The 18,962-nt window shown below is 37.0% G+C and overlaps 2 protein-coding genes across 2 annotated transcripts; one reads left to right on the forward strand and one right to left on the reverse strand.

The window, feature by feature from the left end:
• Positions 1–1,493: 1,493 nt before the first annotated feature.
• LOC146670137 (calmodulin-like protein 6) lies at positions 1,494–11,389 on the reverse strand. The gene is made up of 3 exons (XM_085407821.1): positions 11,373–11,389; positions 3,518–3,683; positions 1,494–1,631 (listed from the first exon to the last, which is right to left on the reverse strand). The coding sequence occupies exons 1-3, from the start codon at positions 11,387–11,389 to the stop codon at positions 1,494–1,496; spliced, it is 321 nt and encodes a 106-aa protein (XP_085263947.1).
• On the forward strand, positions 7,132–18,088 carry gnb1b (guanine nucleotide binding protein (G protein), beta polypeptide 1b). The gene is made up of 11 exons (XM_085406904.1): positions 7,132–7,543; positions 12,271–12,380; positions 12,548–12,586; positions 12,667–12,773; positions 12,947–13,010; positions 14,589–14,751; positions 15,055–15,121; positions 15,211–15,412; positions 15,517–15,733; positions 15,871–15,986; positions 16,321–18,088. The coding sequence occupies exons 2-10, from the start codon at positions 12,324–12,326 to the stop codon at positions 15,975–15,977; spliced, it is 1,023 nt and encodes a 340-aa protein (XP_085263030.1). The 5' UTR covers positions 7,132–7,543; positions 12,271–12,323; the 3' UTR covers positions 15,978–15,986; positions 16,321–18,088.
• The last annotated feature ends 874 nt before the right edge of the window (positions 18,089–18,962 follow it).

Genomic DNA, 18,962 nt, shown 5'->3' on the forward strand with positions numbered 1-18,962 from the left:
ACCAGATGCTGTCAGACCCGTGTGAATGACTGCATCCGGGTGGCAGGTCTGAGGAAATTAACCCTGTGATGTCTTCTGTCCGAACCTCAATGACCCGAATTCCCCCAGGAACACATGAACAGAAGAAGAAACCAGCAAAGAAATTAGCATTAAAAATTTGTTTCACTGGTAAGGATTTGCACAGTTGCACAAAAATCACCACACAGATAAGTGACTGAACACATTTTATTTTCCATTTTTTTGTCGATTTTAAGAAAATCTGTAGATTCTTCAGGTCATTTTGAACAAGTTTCCAGTCATCATTGCCACAAATTCTGAAAAAATAAAAATAAGGACCCAGATCTGTCTCAGGATCTCCTCTTAGTTGGATATGCCTAAAATACCTCACAGAGTAAGCACCCAAGAGGGACCCTAGTCAGATCCCAAAACTAAATAAGCCGGATCCTTTTAATTGTGGACTGTTAGGAGTTTCAAACCCTTCATGAATTACTGAGTTCCTAACTCAATGTCTAATAGACCCGGCAGCCACCCTTCAGAGGAAGCTCATTTGTAGATTTAGATAAAATGTGTAAAAGCAATAATGACTTGATACACTAAACATTTTCTGATTGATTTGAACAAAATAAAATTTATCACAATCATTGAAATGATAAAATATAAAAGAGAATGCATATAACATGCCTTCATAATCAGTCTCCATCTGCCTACATTGATATTAAACATGAAAAAAATACTAAAGACAAATTCCAATTAACACTAAGTGAAACTACGATGGCGTATTAGGGCCACATTAAGAAAATTATAAATTATTGTCCAATTTGAGAAAGAAGATGAAATGTGGAGGTTAAAGTTGTTTTTTTTTTCAAGTCAAACACTGCCATGGCTGATATACCCTCTACAAAATACCTTGTGTATGATGAGTTAGTGAAACAACTTGATGAGCTGTCTTATTGTGTCTTGTGATGCAACACGACTGGATGAGAGTGTGACCATCGACACCCTTGCATCTGTCCATTTCCAGTAATTTTATTTTGCAAACCCGGCCAACTCATTCAAATTTGTGTGTTTTTTCCTTCTGACCAGAAGCAGCTTTCTGCACCATCTCTTCAATGGTGTTATACTTCTCACACTGTGTGTATGTGCTAAAAATAATAATTATTTTTTACTAATACTGATCCCGAAGTATGATTTCACTAGCTTGTCTACACAGGGCATTTTGTAGAGCGTATAGCAGTCGTGGCAACTTTAATCTCCACATTTTGACCTTTTTCCTCCCTTTATGCTCAAAATGAACAATAATATTTTTATTCTTAATGTGACCCTAACACTCCTGTGTAGAAAACAGTCTGATTAGCATATCCATGCTTACTGTGTTTTTCACAGAATATGTTATAGCTTGATTTGAATTAGGGAACTTTTGTGCCGTGTAACAAGAGTGGAGAAGTATGATGTCTTTGTTACAACTTTGTTGTGTTTTACTTACTTGAGCGTGTTCAGGCAATATATTTCTTACCCTCTTTATCAAATACTCTAAAAGCAGCTCTGAGTTCAGAATCCTGGTTCTTTGTTCTTTCATGGTATAGAACCATGAGACCCAGAAAGCTTTCATAGTTAAATACTCTTTTTCCTGAAACATCGCAAAAATAATACATTTTAATCTGCTCCATGTGTGATTTTTATGCATATATAAAAAAAATCAATACATTTACATGTATAGGGGCTACATATACCCTTTTAATTACACAGTACATAATAACTACACCTAAAGAAGATCCTCTCCAAGCAATATATCTCCTTTAAAGGGATGTATTCTACAGATATATATCAAAATTGTGGGTATGTCTCAGCTTGCATTGGTTCAGACAGAAAACGGAGGAGGGAGGTGTAAAGAGAGCAGGGAAGACAATAGGAAATCGGAAACAGGAAAGGAAATTGCAATATTTCCTCCAGTTCTTCAGATGAAATGACACATAACATAACTAACACAGTTTTGCTAAGTTAAAGTGACATGAAAACTATACTTCAGCATAAGTTAAATCCCAGGAATGCAGTGTTTCAGTGCATCACAGGTCATATAATGGTTAATTCATTATATCATTCATTTCACAAATGCAAGAAACTTTTAAATCACACTAGGAACAACTGAGGAACAATGAGCATTTCATTTCTACAAAAATTAACAAATAAATGTATAATTTAATAGTTTAAATGTTGGACTCTGTGTGTGTGTGTGTGTGTGTGTGTGTGTGTGTGTGTGTGTGTGTGTGTGTGTGTGTGTGTGTGTGTGTGTGTATTTTCGGTTGCTTGGGAGATTCGGCAATGCAAATAATCATAAAACCACTAGACACTTCTCAGGTTACACACTGTAAAACAATGCCACCTAGTGATTCACAGAGAAACCTGCAGTAAGACTGCGGCATACATAATGTTTTTAAATGCATTTTGGAATATTATTGTTCTCTGGGAAAGCTGCTTCATAAATCCTTAATCGATTAAGATGTGTATTAAAATTCTGGGCCCGAATAGGCACAAAGGATAATACCACAAATATCTTAAGATTAATTTATCAGATCAACAAACACCAAACAGCAATTTCATATCAGCACTTTTCCTAAGTTGAATAAGCCACATTATCGCTACAGCATTTTACTTGTCTGGTTTGGGCTGATTCTAAAGAGATGAAGCTTCCACTAATGCGCACATTAATGTGCAGTGGATGTAGAAAAAGACATTTCTAAAGTATGTAAATAGAACCGGTTTACGTGCAACACAGTATAATAAAGCATAACAACTGCAACAACTTGATTAAAGCTCAATCAGCAGACAACAGAAGTAGAATCTTAGAAAGTTCTATGTCCACTTGCTAGATAGATACAGTACATTGCAAAAGTCTTGAGCCATGCCATACCTAGCATGTTTTGCTAAGAAAATGATGAATAGGTGCAGTGATTTATTGAAACATGTTCAAACATAATTTGAAATTTAGTATATAAGGCAGAAACGGTGTTTGTACACTTGAGAGTCAATATTTGGTATGACCACCTTCATTCTTCCACACAGCCTGAACTCTCTTTGCCAGGTTTTCTTGTAATTTCTTTAAGAAGTCTTCAAGAAATGTTTTCCACGCTTCTTGGAGGACATTCAAAGTTCGTTTTTAGAACAAATTTTGCATTTTTGAGAAGAGCTGCTAGTAACAAAGTGCCCAAAGATACGTTGTCTGTTACATGTAGACACAACACTGGTTCACCTCTTGACTTTGGTGCTTTTTTAATGCTTGAATGTATGTTGAGGTGAAATGGTTTAACAAACAAAAGAAAAATCCTATGAAAATGGTCAGGGGCAAGAACTGGGCTGAAAATGAGTGAAAAAGCAGCCAATGGCCAAAGAAAATATTTGCTATTCTTCAGTCTAAGATCACTATAGAGAACATATGGAGAAATTATGGGTAGCTCAAGAACTCTGCAGAGTAAGACAGAGGGTTTTTATTCCCATAGCAAGGAATTTTGCAGGTATCTTCTTTGTCCACATCTTTGGCCATCTGGATGAGCTCGCTCTTGGTAGGATTGATTCCAGTTAAACTCATCATCCTCTCTAGCTCTTGTGTCTTCACTTCTCCATTTCCTTCTTCATCAAACATCTCAAAAATTACATTGTATTTTTTGATCTTGTGATAATTTGCTGACCTGGAAGGAAATGAAAATGGGGAAACTTTTTAAGAAGCTGCAGTTTTATGCTGCCAACAATATTTATTAGAGGATTGTTAATCATGATCCTAAAACCTCTCATTTCAAGTTAGTCATTTTAGATATTATTCAAATTAATAACTATTAATAGTTAATTCTCAAGATAGCATACTCACCAATTTTTCAGGATTATATAGAAACGAGTCAGTGCAAGTACTGTGTGTACCAAAAACACTTAATGCACAATAAGAGGATGTCTTAGCCTCATCATTTCTAAATGTTTAATGCTCTTTCCCCAGAGTTTAGAAAAGCCTGCCAGAAGACCATTTATGGCACTTAGAGGGTGGACTTGCTAATCACCCATGAGGAATAATTTGATACTGATCTCACCCATCAAATGCAACACAGCTACACTGGAAAATAACTAGTTTGTATAGCTTTAAATTCGTCAAATATCCGTATTTTTAGAGAAAGTAACAGCAACGCAGCAAAATATTGTAAACAATCAGATGCATTTTTGTGTGACCTCAGTGTCACATGACGACACAGTTATGGGAACTGCAATTAGCTTAGTGTGGCCCATTAGCAGGTGTTTGCACAGCCCCCCGGTGACTTTTATGAAAGCTGACATCCAAATAAGGAGGCACTCAACTGCAAGATGTTATTTTCAACATTACAATGGGAACATTAAGAATTTCACATTTGTTAGCTGAGTGAAAGAGCTGTGTATCAGTGTACACCTCATTCCTCTTGTGGGCTAATTCAGTGCAGAGTGCAGAATTTAAAAGGACACAACATAGAAATCAAAATTAAAAGTTATGTGAAGCTATTAGCATTTAATCTGTAGATTAGGTAATAGGCAATGAAATAATAGTTACTTTTTAAAAAAACATTACTACCAGCTGTCAGGTGAATTTCATGAGCTGAATTTACCAGGTTCCTGTCCTTCTAGTTAAGCAATTACATGGGTAATAGATCATTATGACATTTGCAAATAAAAATAATATGACCGGGAGAATTCACATACATTGAATTATAACTTACACAGCAATGTGGGAATACTTTTCTTTCTGTATCTGCATGTTGAAATCAAATAACTGCTTTCATTCATGATCAAAATGTAATATTAAAATGATACTGACAAGCCATAATAAAGATGGTCATGATAATCCAAATGTTATGCCATTTGTTTTTATTCCACGGGGTCACTCAGAGGTATGGTACTAAAGAGATTCTATGTATTCTTCGTTTTGCTGATGGCAAAGATTATAGTAGATAAATCCTGTCGTAAAATGTGAGTCTAACAAAAATAAAGAGGGAAAGGTAAACACAGTGGCTTTTCACATGCTGTGTATTAAGAAGAGATTTGTCAAACACTATTTTCAATGCAACCGATTCCCATCTTGTCTTTATATTTTTATATATATGTGGACCATCAGTACCAATAATCGATTCAAGGTTTTCAAGGTTTAGTTATGCAGGGTAGTGATGGATGATGAATGGATGATGCGAGAAGGAAATGAATGTAGGAAGATCAGGTCTTATGTCATCTGAGCCTACTTTGAGCTCCAGATGGTATCTTGAAAATGGAGAGAAGGGAGAGTAGTCTGATTGAAAGAGGAAGGATGGACAAGATGCAGCGAGGGCTTAGATAATGAGAGGATGTGGTGACGGGTATGAATAAGATGGAATTTGTGAGGCAAGTGAGACAAAGAGGTTGGTAGTCACTAACTAGGTAGCTAAGAAATTTGCCTGACAGGTGATTACATGTGGAACTTTAGTTAACGTCTTTACTACATTTACTCAACCAAATCCATTGCAGGTTTTTTTTTTTCTGTATGACATTCCTGAGCTACTTATTTTTTCTGGTATGGATTAATTGGATTGTTATATTCTAGTTTGTCTAGTATGTATTTCTTACATGAACTGGGTCCAATTAGGATTTTTTTACGAGTGTATTTGTGCATCAGATGACTGCTTAGTATGACTAAATTAAATATCAAAACCGCTCATGCCACCAAAATAGCTTTATTCTGTCAGGTCATGAAACGGGACCTCTGGGGGTGTCCTGTGGTATCTGGCACTGTGAAGTTGACGGGGGATCCTTTGGGTCCCATGGATTGTGGGGTGGGAACAGATAAGGTTTGTTTCATGCCATCTCACAAATGCACTATAGCTCACATGGGTAAAATAATGCTCGAGGGCAGGGATCAGCCTTGAACCATCTCAATCTAACCCCTGATGTCCTAAGAGAAAAGCAAAACAAATGCCAGTGAAATCAGAGTGTAATCACTGATGAAGGAATCTTGAGGTGAATGACTGCACTGGGTCCACACAGCTATTTAATTTTAATTCAGTGCTGTTTTTTTTTTTTTTTTTTAATATCAGTGACCTAGTAGTAGTGCAGTAGTACATATCATACAACTGGCAAGATGTAGGCTAATTTAAAATGTATATAACAACTTTTTCATTTGGATTTTTTAAGCCTGTGCGGCCCTCTGGGAAAAAAAATCTTACCTACCCCCTACTCTATCAGTTAGGGATTCATGGAATGTTGAGGCAGGGTCAAGTAGCAGCTATGTCATTGTGTCTTTGCTAGGGTGTGTATACTCACTCTGCAAGAGCATTTTGGCTGCTGGTGCAATCAAAGTAGCATTGATATGTATGCTCACCAACAAGATTTTCCAGCAGAAAATTGCATTGCATCGCGGCATATGTTGAAAAAGTAATCATACAATTTTTGTGAGTGTTTTTTCCCCAGTTGCTTTCTTATTTTGAATCATGAACTTTGACCTTAAGTGCAATAACTGAGGCTTCCAGTTCTTTAGATGTTGTAATGGGTTCTTTGTGACCTCCTGGATGAGTCGTTGGTGCACTCATGGAGTAATTTTGACAGATCGGCCACTCATGGGAAGGTTCACCTCTGTTCTACGTTTTTTAAATTTGTGGATAATGGCCTTCACCGTGGTTGACTGGAAAAAAAAATCTTGGAAATGGATTTGTAACCCAGAATCATAGATGTGAGTGGCTTTATCATCTATTCTTGGGTTGCTTTTGAGACCTTTTAACTTGCTATTTAATTACTTGATGTCTTGATTCTGCAGGTCTGGCAGTAATCAGGCCTGGGTGTAGCTCCTGAAATTGAGCAAATGCCCCCCCCCTACAGTACTGTACTGAAATCATGATTACCACTTCCTACTTTAGAAGCGAAGTTGGGGCCCTGTTTACTCGATCTTTAACTTAGGCTCCTTTGCTGAGAACATAAGCGAACACTGTGCTCTCTTAAACTGTATTGTGCTCGAATTAAATACGCGTGTACAAAATTAGACGTGCTAAACATCGCTGCAAGGGGGCTGATGATAATTGTAGCATCTCCAGTTATAGAACTCCAATCGAAGGTTCTCTCTCCCTCTCTGCTGCAACGTGGGGTTTCCCAGCGCTAACTGCAGGGTTACCGCGCCCATCTCATTGCTCGGTGGCCGGACAAGAGTGTTACTACGGAAAGGGCAGATGTTAAGCTCGGCAAAAGGGAGACAGTAGGCTGTCTTGTTGGGTGAGCTTTAGTGAATTTAAAGATTGGCTTTTTATCTGCCTGGGCAGTGCCTTCATTAAAGGGCTTTAGTGGGTGTGATTCCCCCCTCTCCGTCCCCTCCCCTCTCCGGTTGGTTGACTGAGGTTGTCAAGCTCCCCCAGCCGTAGCCTGCGTTCGGGAAGGGCTACTCCTCGGAAAACTACGCTAGCTGGCTTAAGCTAGTTAGTAAGCTAGCGTTGTGGTGTTCGTTGATGCGTGGATCGGAGATACACACCGTCTCGTGTTCCAGTCAATGCCCAAACTCAAAAACAGGCGCAAATTGAATCAGGTAAGGCAAAATGAAGCGACCAGCACACTGCTTTTAGAGCTGTAATTGTAACTGTTCTACCTTTAGCTAATGAATTGTGGCGGAATTGAACTGCCCGGGGGTGGGGTAGCAGTAGCCTAGCCTTCTAGTTAGCAGGGGTTAGCTAGCATTAAGTTGGCTATTTTGCCATAAGAGTGTTTGCATCGGTGGATCCCGGTGTAGAGTATTAGCTGCAAATTAAATGACAGAACTTAACTAGTATCCAAGCATCTGAGCAACGTTAGCTACAATTAATGTCGGAGGAAGCTTCTGGCTGGCGTTTAAGTAATAATGTTGGCCCAGCGGAGGTGCTTCTTGATATAAAATGCATTGATAACCATATGATATAAGAGACAACTGCAGTAATCATGCTTAAATTTAAAGCTTCACTGATTGCACTGACTTACATTATAATCGAAATGGTATATTTAAAGATTTTGTGAGTTGATGATGACATACTGGGTTGGGCTGGAACAATAAACGTCCCGTAATAACAGCAAACAGTGTTTTTCTTGTGATTAAAAAGAGTGGGTTATAGCATCACTTGTTAACTCTGCGCACGCTTCTGTGGATTAAATTGCAACACTTATTTAACGTAAATGCCATTGCCGCGTTTACACCCTGTTTTTACCAGCCGAGCAAATAAGTTAGCATATCGGTGCCTGTCTGCAACAAAACGGCCGCATCGATGCAACGCCTTAACTCGTGTTGGGAACATTACTTATAAACAGCCAGCTAACTTGCAGGTTTCATGGATTTAGTTTATTTTTTCTTTCTGTATTCGCTTATTTTCTGAAAGGTCATTTGCTTTATGAAAAACACCCAGCCCCCCCCCCCCCTTTTTTTTTTCTTCTTGCATTTGTCGCTTGCTGGAGTAAAACAGGCCATCGCCGCCCGACCTTGCAGTTTTACAGTCTTCCCCCTCCCTCCGTCTGCTGCAAGATTAAAAGGACCAAATAAATTTACGCGGTAATCAAATTAACTTGGAAGTACTGCGTTTAACAAGATTTTTAGTATGTAAGTAAGTGGATCTCCGAAGGCCAATCCACAAGCCAGTTTTCTGGTTTACCCACTGTTGCTTAAAAGCTAACTACATAGCACCCTGTATAATTGCGGAAGAGCGGCGGAGTCTTCCCTGAAGTGACTGTGGTTACGTTATTTTGCATTAGATAATTCTGGCTATTTGGTTCGCGTGTTATGAAATTTTGCGAGTGTTGCGTTACATTGACTCTGCTCGTTTCCAGACATTTTTAACCCTTGTGTGTAACTGTTCTTAATAAGGTGACTTTAATTTTTTGAATATTAGCTCTGCCCTGCCTGCAGGCCTACTCTGTCGAGCTTGCTAACTAGCGGACAGCAGTCTGCAAGATGGCGTTTAGCTGCATCTTCAGTGCAAGTCATATTATCTTTACACTGTGCAGCACTCAGTATTTTTGCCACCTTATTGTGCAGAATTGCGTGTAATTTCCTCCTGAAATGTGCTGCACGCCTCTGTAGAGTAACCTACTAAACAAATTCAAACCAAAAGCGGAGTTAAAACAGCTATCCGGCAGCCATTCAAATGCAACGCAAAGTCCAATGCAAATGATTTCATTGTGACTGTTGTAGGCAAATCACAGTACTGCACACAATGTCTGTGTCAACTATCAGTACAACCCGTACACTGTTGGTTAAACCTTTGCACACAAACACGTTAGTTCATGCTGTTGATTTATACTAGTACATTTTATTTCTGTCACAAAGTCTGTTTGCATTGTTGTTAAAACTACCAATAGTGTTTTGAAGTTAATTGTATGTTACTGGATTCCTTCAGAAAGTAGTCCTACTTGTATCTGGTCACAACTGCATGAGAGGATCTGTAATATGGTTGCGATGTCATTGGAAGCTGAAAATCCTGGCAATTTCTCAAAGCAAGTGCCTGGATTAGTTGTGTGTAAAAGAATTAAGATTAATCTCATCCTTTTATGATTGGAAAAACATATTTCTAATGCCTGGACAGGCTTTGCCAGCTGTTTACATTTGTGGACATGGATAGGATTAGAGACTCATTGACTGAGGATTTTAGCTTTTAGGATTATGGAGTTGCTCAGTGATACTGCTGGTTATGGCTTTTTCTGTGATCCAGCTTTAGACCTGTGAAATATTGCATTATTGTTATTATTTAACAGTACAGATAAGCCGGTATGTTCTTGAGAACAAATGTTTGTTTATCTAGTGAAACATACACATTTAACTGAAAATGTAGAAGACACCTAAAATAGCAGACGCAATCTACCCTTAAGGGACTTGAAAACTAGTGAGCTGCAACTTCAGGCTGTTTGCCACTGCTCATTGTTTATCATGCAGTCAGCTGACCCTGATCAGGCGCTTGGAAAGGAGAAGTGATGAGGGAGAGGAACTCCTTAACTGTAAGCATCCACAGAGGTCAACAAGATTGAATTTGTATTTTATTTTTTTAATTTCTGAATGTAGAATATTTAAAACTCAGATTTATAACATGACTTCAGGCTATTCCACATTAATATTTGCCACTGGAATTTATTTTTATTTTTTGGGGAATTTGGCAGTTTAAGAAAGAACAAAAAGATGTAGGTGTCTTATTTCATCTGACTCAAGTTTGAATTTAAAACATTGAACATTGAGTAGCACTTTAAAACTAACAGCTTTTCATAGTTTAGTTGTGATAGATACTCATCAGTTTAACTTAAAAGAATTTAATTTAAATTCATTGGAAAAGTTCAAAATCAGGCAGAGTTACTTATGTAACCTCCTTTTTCTGTAGTTGTTTCCAACTCTGTGTACTAAATAAAAACTCTTGTTTTATTTTTGAGTTCATGGGATTAATTATACTTAAAGTTAAGACAGGAAACTCTACATTAGTGTAGTAAATATTTCTAACTTCAATTATTAGTTCTTTTATTTTTCTCAGGTTGAGAGAAGTTGGGAATATAGTTTTAAAATTATGTTTTAAGAGGTTTTCAAGGTGAGAATGGCATCCTGCTGTCACTGGATGATGCTTAATCATGATTACTTTCCATGACACATTTATTATAAGATTAATGAGCATAAGAGGATAACTTGAGTTAGAAAGGCCAACCAGTCAGACAACTTAGACGATTGTGTAGATAAGGTTGAGAAGACTTTCAGTCTTGTCCTGCAACTTCCAGTAACATAGGTGAGCTGACGGAAAAACACAAGGTAAGGTAACTAGTAGGGCAGTGCTAGTTAACTTGATCTTTAGTAACTTTACAATCATATTTAAATCTGTATTGCATTTTGTTTTTAATTTCTGGGTTAATTAGGTTTGGTAATGTTATTTATTTTTCACTTTTAAGCTGTTACATGTGTAACAAGTAAAAATTCTGAGTTTAACTTTGTGACCGTCGTCTTCAGTATCCGTATAATAGAAGGAAGTTACAATTCTTTAGAAAAAATTTGGCTTCCAAGCGTTCACATGTTCTAACAATACAATAACTCTTGAATCTGTAGAAAATTATGGCTGATCTTACATTTGGTCAAAACTGAGTGTTTTCTCCACTTCAGGTTGGTAACTTATTTACTCTTTGCAGTTCAATACAGAAGTATCCGTTTCCCATTTTAAATGCAAAGAGATGTCCCGTGTGCAGCTTCAGGTTGGTTTTGTAAAGTATTTTTGTTCACCGCACTTTCATAATTCATTAGATGGATTTTACCACAAGGTTATTTGTCTTACAGGATAACTGGAGTCAGTATAAGAACATTTGTCCAACTAATAATCCTCCTACTGACCTTATTATTAAATTCAATACTATATTCATAAATCCATTCCTACCTGTTGATTGCAGCCATCTTTTAGGTGTTTCATTCTTCTACCTTAGGAAAACCTTACTTTTCGTTACTCTAAGTATGCTGACGTGGACGTTACTGAAATGGACAGTTAACAAATGTTCCAACCATAACAGAAATTAAAATGGTAGATGAATCTGTCATGCTAAATGCAGTTTTTAATTCAGTATTGCATTGCTGAGCTTTTGTCTTTTTCCTGATATCTTACATGTGAATGAAATCAGTGCTTCATACAAAGAAATTTCAGACACACTAAGAATGCTATATATATATATATATATATATATATATATATATATATATATATATATATATATATATATATATATATAGAGATATATATATATATATAGAGATATATATAGAGATAGAGATATATATAGATAGAGATATATCTATAGATATCTCATCAGTAAAATTAATATGTATATATTTTATTAGCTGAACTTTGAGCGTGCTTTGCGGCTCTGTATTAATATAAGTGGCTTATTGATCACTGAAATTCTGAGTATCCCAGGGATTAAGGTCAACAGGATAATGACTGCTTTTCGGATCACTGGAAAGTCATGCGTTAACAAGATTTGTCTGGCAATATGAATTGTGTGTCAGGATTTAGCTGGTGACATTGAGGTGGGAAAGTAAGGTTGAAGCATGAACTGCACATTGGACATATTGTAGGTAAACAATTTTTATTTTTATTTATTTATTTTTTTGCCATCAATTCAATCAAAACAATCTTGGTGAAAATCTTTATCCACTGCAGGTCTGTGAGCTGCGTTCAGACCCATTTTGCGTTTGTCTTCATTACAGCTTTGATTTTAAAATGGTTTGCTTGAAAGATTAAAGTTCCTCATATTTCCTTTGTTTGTGTTGCTTTTTTTTAGAGCAACAAGTGCCCGTGGTAGCTGGAGTAAGGTAATTGAAAAAGCAGAATAAGATGAGTGAACTGGACCAGTTACGCCAAGAGGCAGAGCAGCTCAAGAATCAGATCAGAGTGAGTAACAAAGTATCACTTCTCCACATAAAAGCATACAGACGTTTATTCTGAAAAATCTGACAGCCCTTCCAGTCGAGACTGGTGTGAGATGGAAAATGTCTGACCAAAGTGTTGACCCCCCCCCCCCTTTTTTTTTTTCTTTTTTTTTTTTTGTGTCTCCTCAGGATGCCAGGAAAGCATGTGCAGATGCCACACTATCACAGGTAACATTTAACTTTTCATAGTGTTTGGGTTGAAAAGCATTTGATGGGAAATGAACCTTATAGCACTTAATGTTTTACAGATCACAGCTAATATTGACCCCGTTGGCCGAATCCAGATGCGTACAAGACGAACGCTGCGGGGCCATTTGGCTAAAATATATGCCATGCATTGGGGAACAGATTCTAGGTAAAACCTAACAGCCAGAATATGATTTGTGGAGCATAGTGAACTTTGTGTCTTTCAGCAGTTTATGCATATTTTTCTATTGTTTTTAACTCTGGATAAAAAATAGATGCGTGACAACCCCTGGATACTGTGTTAGTGATGTTCATATTACTGTTCTTTTCTTTTTTTTGTAGGCTCTTGGTCAGTGCCTCTCAAGATGGCAAACTTATTATTTGGGATAGCTATACCACAAATAAGGTAATTTTCTTCATTATTATTTTATAATGAGGACTAATGGAATAATAGGCAAACCTTGTGTTTAATCTAGTTGAGAGTCAGTAACAACACAGCCTTACAAAGCGCAGACAAAAAAAGTGCGGTCATCTTCATTCTGATTTTTTAAAATGTTTACATAGATTGGATACTAAGTGATCTTGAAATTAATAAAACTATATAAATTTAGTTTACCTTTTAAGTTGTTCCTTTTGTACTATGTTGTACTTCTTTATGGGATAAAACAATTTTTTTGAACCTATGAGGCTATGTTGAATTGAAAAGAGGGAAAACTTATATTTAAAAGTGTTGCAGATCAGCTGAGCAAGAGGCATTTGTGCCCTTTCCCCTGAGGCTGATGTGTCTGGTGTGCAGTTGTTGATATCGGAGGAATGAGTACACTGTTTTAATGCCTAAAAGGTAATCTGGCTTCTCCACCAAAGACAGAAGTTTCTTCGGGATCCTTAAAAAGCTTTCTGACTTGTTTGGGATACTGAAGAACCTTTTGGGATAATATAATTTAACATGATACTGTGGACAATGATCCAGCTGGTAATAAAAAGATTAAAGGGTAATTCTTCCAACATTAAAGGGTAGATAGAGGTTTGATTTGTTTATGGGATACTTTAATGCAAGGCTGGTTATTTCATCCTCTTGTTTAATTAAGCTGTTGCATTATGGTGTCCCTAAGCAGCAGATTATTGACTAATATCATGTTCCCATTGAAATGGAAAAATTACGGCCGTGATTTTTACAGGATGCTGTCTAATATCTCAACAGTGCAGCCTCTTCTGAGTTGTAGCTTGGGTCACAAGAACTTACTTTGTGATCTGGCAGTACCTCACAATAGCTTATTTTTATAGTTTAGACTTGAAAAGAATTTGGCAGTTTTTTTTTGTTTTTGTTTTTGTTTAGAAACATCTTTTGTTCAGTTTAAATTTCAGGCCTAGGCTTGTCCTCGAAGGAACCATTGGAAACTTGTCAGCAAGCCACCAGAGCGTTCTTTGCTGTAAGCTTTGGTTCACTGCTGCAGTCAGGTTGTTGCGCTCTGGAGATTTTTTTTCTTTTCTCTTTAAAGGAACCTTGTGTTTGGCTTCTGTCTAACTACTCTACCATAAAGACCTTTTTGATGACGTGCTGACATGATTGTCTTCCTGGCAGAACTTTCTAAACTGTTTAATCCAATAATTTTGACATAGGTCAACTCTACTGAAGCCCTACACACAAATTTTAAGGACACATTAAATCCAGCAGGACACAGCTGACTACAGCGTTGAGTGCTATAGCAAAGGGTCTGAATACTTGTTTAAAAGAAAGCTTGAAACTTTGAAGTGTAAAAAGTGAAGGAGTTGCAGTACTTTCTAAATTGTATAAATAAGTATTGACATTTATTTTATGCTTTATAAAGGCAGACTGACATTGTTGTGTGTTAGTGTTTAAATGCCAAATTTAGTTATTGTAACATTGCTCTCCAAAAGGTATGTAATCCTATTTTGAAGATTTTGTTTCTTTGACAAAATGGAACTTAAGTATCTGTGCATGTGTCTGTTTGTTACTCTATAGGTTCATGCCATTCCACTTCGATCTTCCTGGGTCATGACTTGCGCATATGCGCCTTCAGGAAACTATGTGGCCTGTGGTGGCTTAGATAACATCTGTTCCATCTACAACCTGAAAACACGTGAGGGGAATGTACGTGTGAGCCGTGAGCTCGCTGGACATACAGGTAAATGGTTGTAAATGTCTTCTCAAACAGCAAAGTATCAGTTAAAACATGCTTCTTTTGCCATATTGTCTATGTTAACTTATAGTTGGATTCAACAAAACAGTGGCATGATAAGGTGTATGTTGCTTTAAAAATTTGTTAGTCTTTTTTTTTTTTTAATTTTCAATGAATTTTAAATAACTGATCTATTTACTGCTAATTGATGATTAGTCGTAACTGCAAGTAGGGGTTAAATGTGCACTGCTAGTTCTACATTTGTCTTTCACTTGTGTATTAATGACTTCTATTGACTCTCAATATTAGGATACCTGTCCTGTTGTCGCTTTCTTGATGACAACCAGATTGTTACAAGCTCTGGAGATACCACTTGGTGAGTGAAAAGATGACATTGAGTTCCGTTAATGAGCAGTTAACGTGCTAGACAACAGGCAAACTGATTCTAAATCCTTTATTTCACAGTGCACTTTGGGACATTGAGACTGGCCAGCAGACAACCACATTTGCTGGACACACCGGTGATGTCATGAGCCTGTCACTCGCCCCTGACTCAAGGTTATTTGTCTCTGGTGCTTGTGATGCCTCTGCTAAACTCTGGGATGTTCGAGAGGGCATGTGCAGACAGACATTTACTGGCCATGAGTCTGACATTAATGCCATCTGTGTAAGTTCCATACACATGTAAATACAAGTGTTTTGCTTGCTAAATTTGTTTCCTGTTTCAATCAATAATTGGACAATAATTATTTCTGTTTTTGGAACTTGCAGTTTTTCCCTAATGGAAATGCCTTTGCCACGGGCTCTGATGATGCCACCTGCAGGCTGTTCGATCTGCGTGCTGATCAGGAATTAATGATCTATTCTCATGACAATATCATATGTGGCATCACCTCTGTGGCATTCTCAAAGAGTGGCCGCCTTCTTCTGGCAGGATATGATGACTTTAACTGCAATGTGTGGGACACACTAAAAGCTGATCGTGCTGGTTAGTATTGCTGAAAAAGCCTTTTATCTCCTTAGTGTTGGTAAATCCCAAGAGCACTTTGTAACATCCAAATTGATGTGACCTGTATTTCCTTAGTGCACTACTGTTAACTAAATGACAATTATGATTGCTTATAGGTGTGTTGGCTGGACATGACAACCGCGTTAGCTGCCTGGGGGTTACTGATGATGGCATGGCAGTTGCAACAGGATCCTGGGACAGTTTTCTGAAGATCTGGAATTGAAGCCTGAAGGTTCTTTTACTGTTTGATTGTTTTTGGGTTTTTTTGTTGTTTTTTGTTTTTTTGCATATATTATTATTATTATTATTATTATTATTTTTTTGTTATTATTATTATTTTTTTTACATTTGTATCCAAATAAATGCCAATTTCCCTCCAAAATCCAGTTACCTTTACGCTTGTTCCACACTTGGTTGTTGTTTGTAATGGGACACAATCAGTGCTTGATCTTTGTCCATCAAGTTTTAAGGTCTTAACCTGGCAGAACATTAAAAAAAAAAAAGGCTAAACAGTAGGTCAGATTATATTATTCAAATCTTAAATTTAACCTTTCTTTGTTTCTCAGATGTTCATTTAACTCCAAAGTTGACTGGAAGACCATTACAACTTGAGAATGTTCACAGCATCTTCTTCAACACTGTTTAAACTGACTTGGACACCACAAAAACGAAGGGAAACCAATGCCTTTCCTACACAAAGAAGAGCACAATTGTTTATCACCTAGTTAAGAAAGGATCTCCTGTGGTATCAAATCCAAAACTTGTGCATTCCTTCTTGGACCATTTTATGTTACCTTGAAAGAGAAAACAACACTATCATCCCATGCAAATGTGTGCGTCTTGAAAGCAAATGTTGGAGTGTAATTGTACAAATTATTTAACTTTTTTCCTTTTTTTTTTCCTTTTTTTTTTTTTTCTTTTTTTTCTTTTCTTTTTTTTTTAAGATTTCTATTCTGATGGTTTGTTATTCTTGATGGCTTTTTTTTTTTTTTGTCATATTTCTTTAGTGGTTTTAGATATGTTTGAATTACAGCTTGTCTTTCTAATCCAGGTGAATCATATAAGACAGATGAGAAAACCATGCAGAAGTAAAAAGCTTGGATCATATTACACGAGCAGCTTTCAAAATGTCCATGATGTATTTATATACTAGCTGTTTTTGTTTCATCACAGCCTTTTGCACATGAAGCTTTGCCTCTCAACTAATACTGTGTTAACTAACCAAGCACATGCTATAAGTTATGAATGCTCATTCCAGTACAGAAAGAGTTATTACCAGTAAATTATCCAGTTAAGCCCCTTAATTCTTGTACATGCCTTTGACTTTTGGTGGGAAGGGTTTGGTTTAGGGTGCTGAGGTAACTGAGGCATGGCTCGATTTTACTATATGAAAGGGGATTTGTGTTTCGTATCCACTTTGAGTGAAACACCTCACCTGACTTAATAGACACTTCCTTTGCTTGGGACTGCAGTTGCAACTCTGTGAATGAAATGTACAAAATCAATGTCTGAAAATAATGGTCTGTTTTAAGTTAAGACATTTAATTTTGTCTGCCACGAGTTAATTTAGATGTGCATGCTGTAGACTTGCTTTCAATGGTGCAAAAATCCTAGATTTTTCTTTTGTTTCCAAAAAGGAGAGTAACCTGTTGATTGAACTTAATAGAGGCCAATTTATTTTTGGCTCAAACTCTGCATACATACATCATGTACTAATACTGGTAACGCTATGCACCAGAATGAGCAAGAATGGAAACAGACTTATTATTGACTGCATACTTAATGTAAATTATGCTTACCAGTTCTATTGATGCCAATTTTGTAATAATTATTACAATCATTGTGAGAAATCTATCCTTGAAAAGTCCTCTCTCCTTCAAATCTTCACACACACAATGGAACAGAAATGTCCTCACACACTGTCCATACTAAAACTTTTTGTACACCCCCCCCCCCCCCCTCCCTCCATTGGTCTTAAATTTGAAAATCAGAACATCTGAATGACAACATTTTCACTGTATACAGAAGCACTTTTGTTAAAGTTGTGACATATTTTCACTTTTTTCTTTTTTTCTTTTTTTTTTCCTTTCTGCGATGATGTACAATAAATGTGATGTATTCGTGTATGGCCACAAGTGAAAATGCAATTCAACTGAGGTGGATTCCCTTTTCTCTTTCCATTAATATTATAGAGCTCTGCACCCTTATGTACCTATTCACTTTTTGTATTTCATTTCGGTCTGTTGGTGTTCCACGGTGAGCTGGATGCAAGATAGATACTGTACTAAATTGTACTGTTATTGATTGGAAAATGTAATAAAAAGCTGTTTGAGATCTTGCTTTGTGTTTTTGTGAGGGTTCTGTCAGAATCTTCTGATGTGCCATTTAAACAATTCACTGCTTTGTGCAGCTTTGAGTTTTTGGAGGGAGCCTTAAAAAAAAAAAAAAAAAAGAACTAACTTGTATGCAGTAATTGTATTGTGTTCACTAAAGAGAGACCGGATTTGTTTTTCTGATCTATGCAGAAGGAATTGTGATGCATCTGGATGCAGAAATTTTTTTGAGTTTTTTAAAAATTGTGTAACAGTGCTTGTATTATTACTCTTTATTGTCAGATTTCAGCAACATAATTTTATATGGTACTTTTTTTTTTTTCCTTCCAAGGATTTCAAAGTCACTTTCATATGACTTGAAGTAAAAAATTTTCATTTGCACCCTGGTTAAAAACCAAGAAGAAGGCCCTGCTTCTGCTGGTGTAGATGTCTGTGCTGGTGGGGCTTTCACCGCCCTCACCAGAGTACTAGCATACCTCAGGTTCATGAGAAAGAAATGGTGTCCCTTCGTAAGTAGGTAGCAAGTGTTATGGCTCCAGGTAAAGTTTCCAATGAGATACACCAAGGTACCTGAAAGTGGAGGCCACTCCCACAGATGAAGTGCAGAGGAGGAGGGGAGTTACCTTTTCTGCCGAAACCAATGATCATCACCTTTATTATCCCTGCACCAGCTTCCGTTGCTTTACCTCTTGTCTGTAGTCAGTCAATGTTGATCCCCAAACTTCTAAAATTGGTTTGTAAAACTGCTGCATGCACATGGAACTTTAAAGTTTCACTGTTCAAGTGAACAACATCCTATTAGGGGGATAAGCCATGCAGAAAGACCAATTATCTGAAAATGACTTAATATTGAAAAAGCCAGTCTCTTCATCATA

Source organism: Rhamphochromis longiceps, linkage group LG5, assembly GCF_057381845.1.
Source record: "Rhamphochromis longiceps isolate RC_006_pf linkage group LG5, R_longiceps_female_GT1.1, whole genome shotgun sequence".
NCBI classification, from domain to species: Eukaryota; Metazoa; Chordata; class Actinopteri; order Cichliformes; family Cichlidae; genus Rhamphochromis; species Rhamphochromis longiceps.

What these genes read in the sequence shown, in the direction of transcription:
- LOC146670137 (XM_085407821.1), bottom strand. An exon ending in TGGCCAAAGATGTGGACAAA is followed by an intron (nt 1,632 to 3,517) that starts GAAGATACCTGC and finishes TTTTGCGATGTT; the next exon opens with TCAGGAAAAAGAGTATTTAA.
- gnb1b (XM_085406904.1), top strand. Translation starts at nt 12,324, where the DNA reads ATGAGTGAACTGGACCAGTTACGCCAAGAGGCAGAGCAGCTCAAGAAT. An exon ending in AGCTCTGGAGATACCACTTG is followed by an intron (nt 15,122 to 15,210) that starts GTGAGTGAAAAG and finishes TTTATTTCACAG; the next exon opens with TGCACTTTGGGACATTGAGA. An exon ending in ACTAAAAGCTGATCGTGCTG is followed by an intron (nt 15,734 to 15,870) that starts GTTAGTATTGCT and finishes GATTGCTTATAG; the next exon opens with GTGTGTTGGCTGGACATGAC.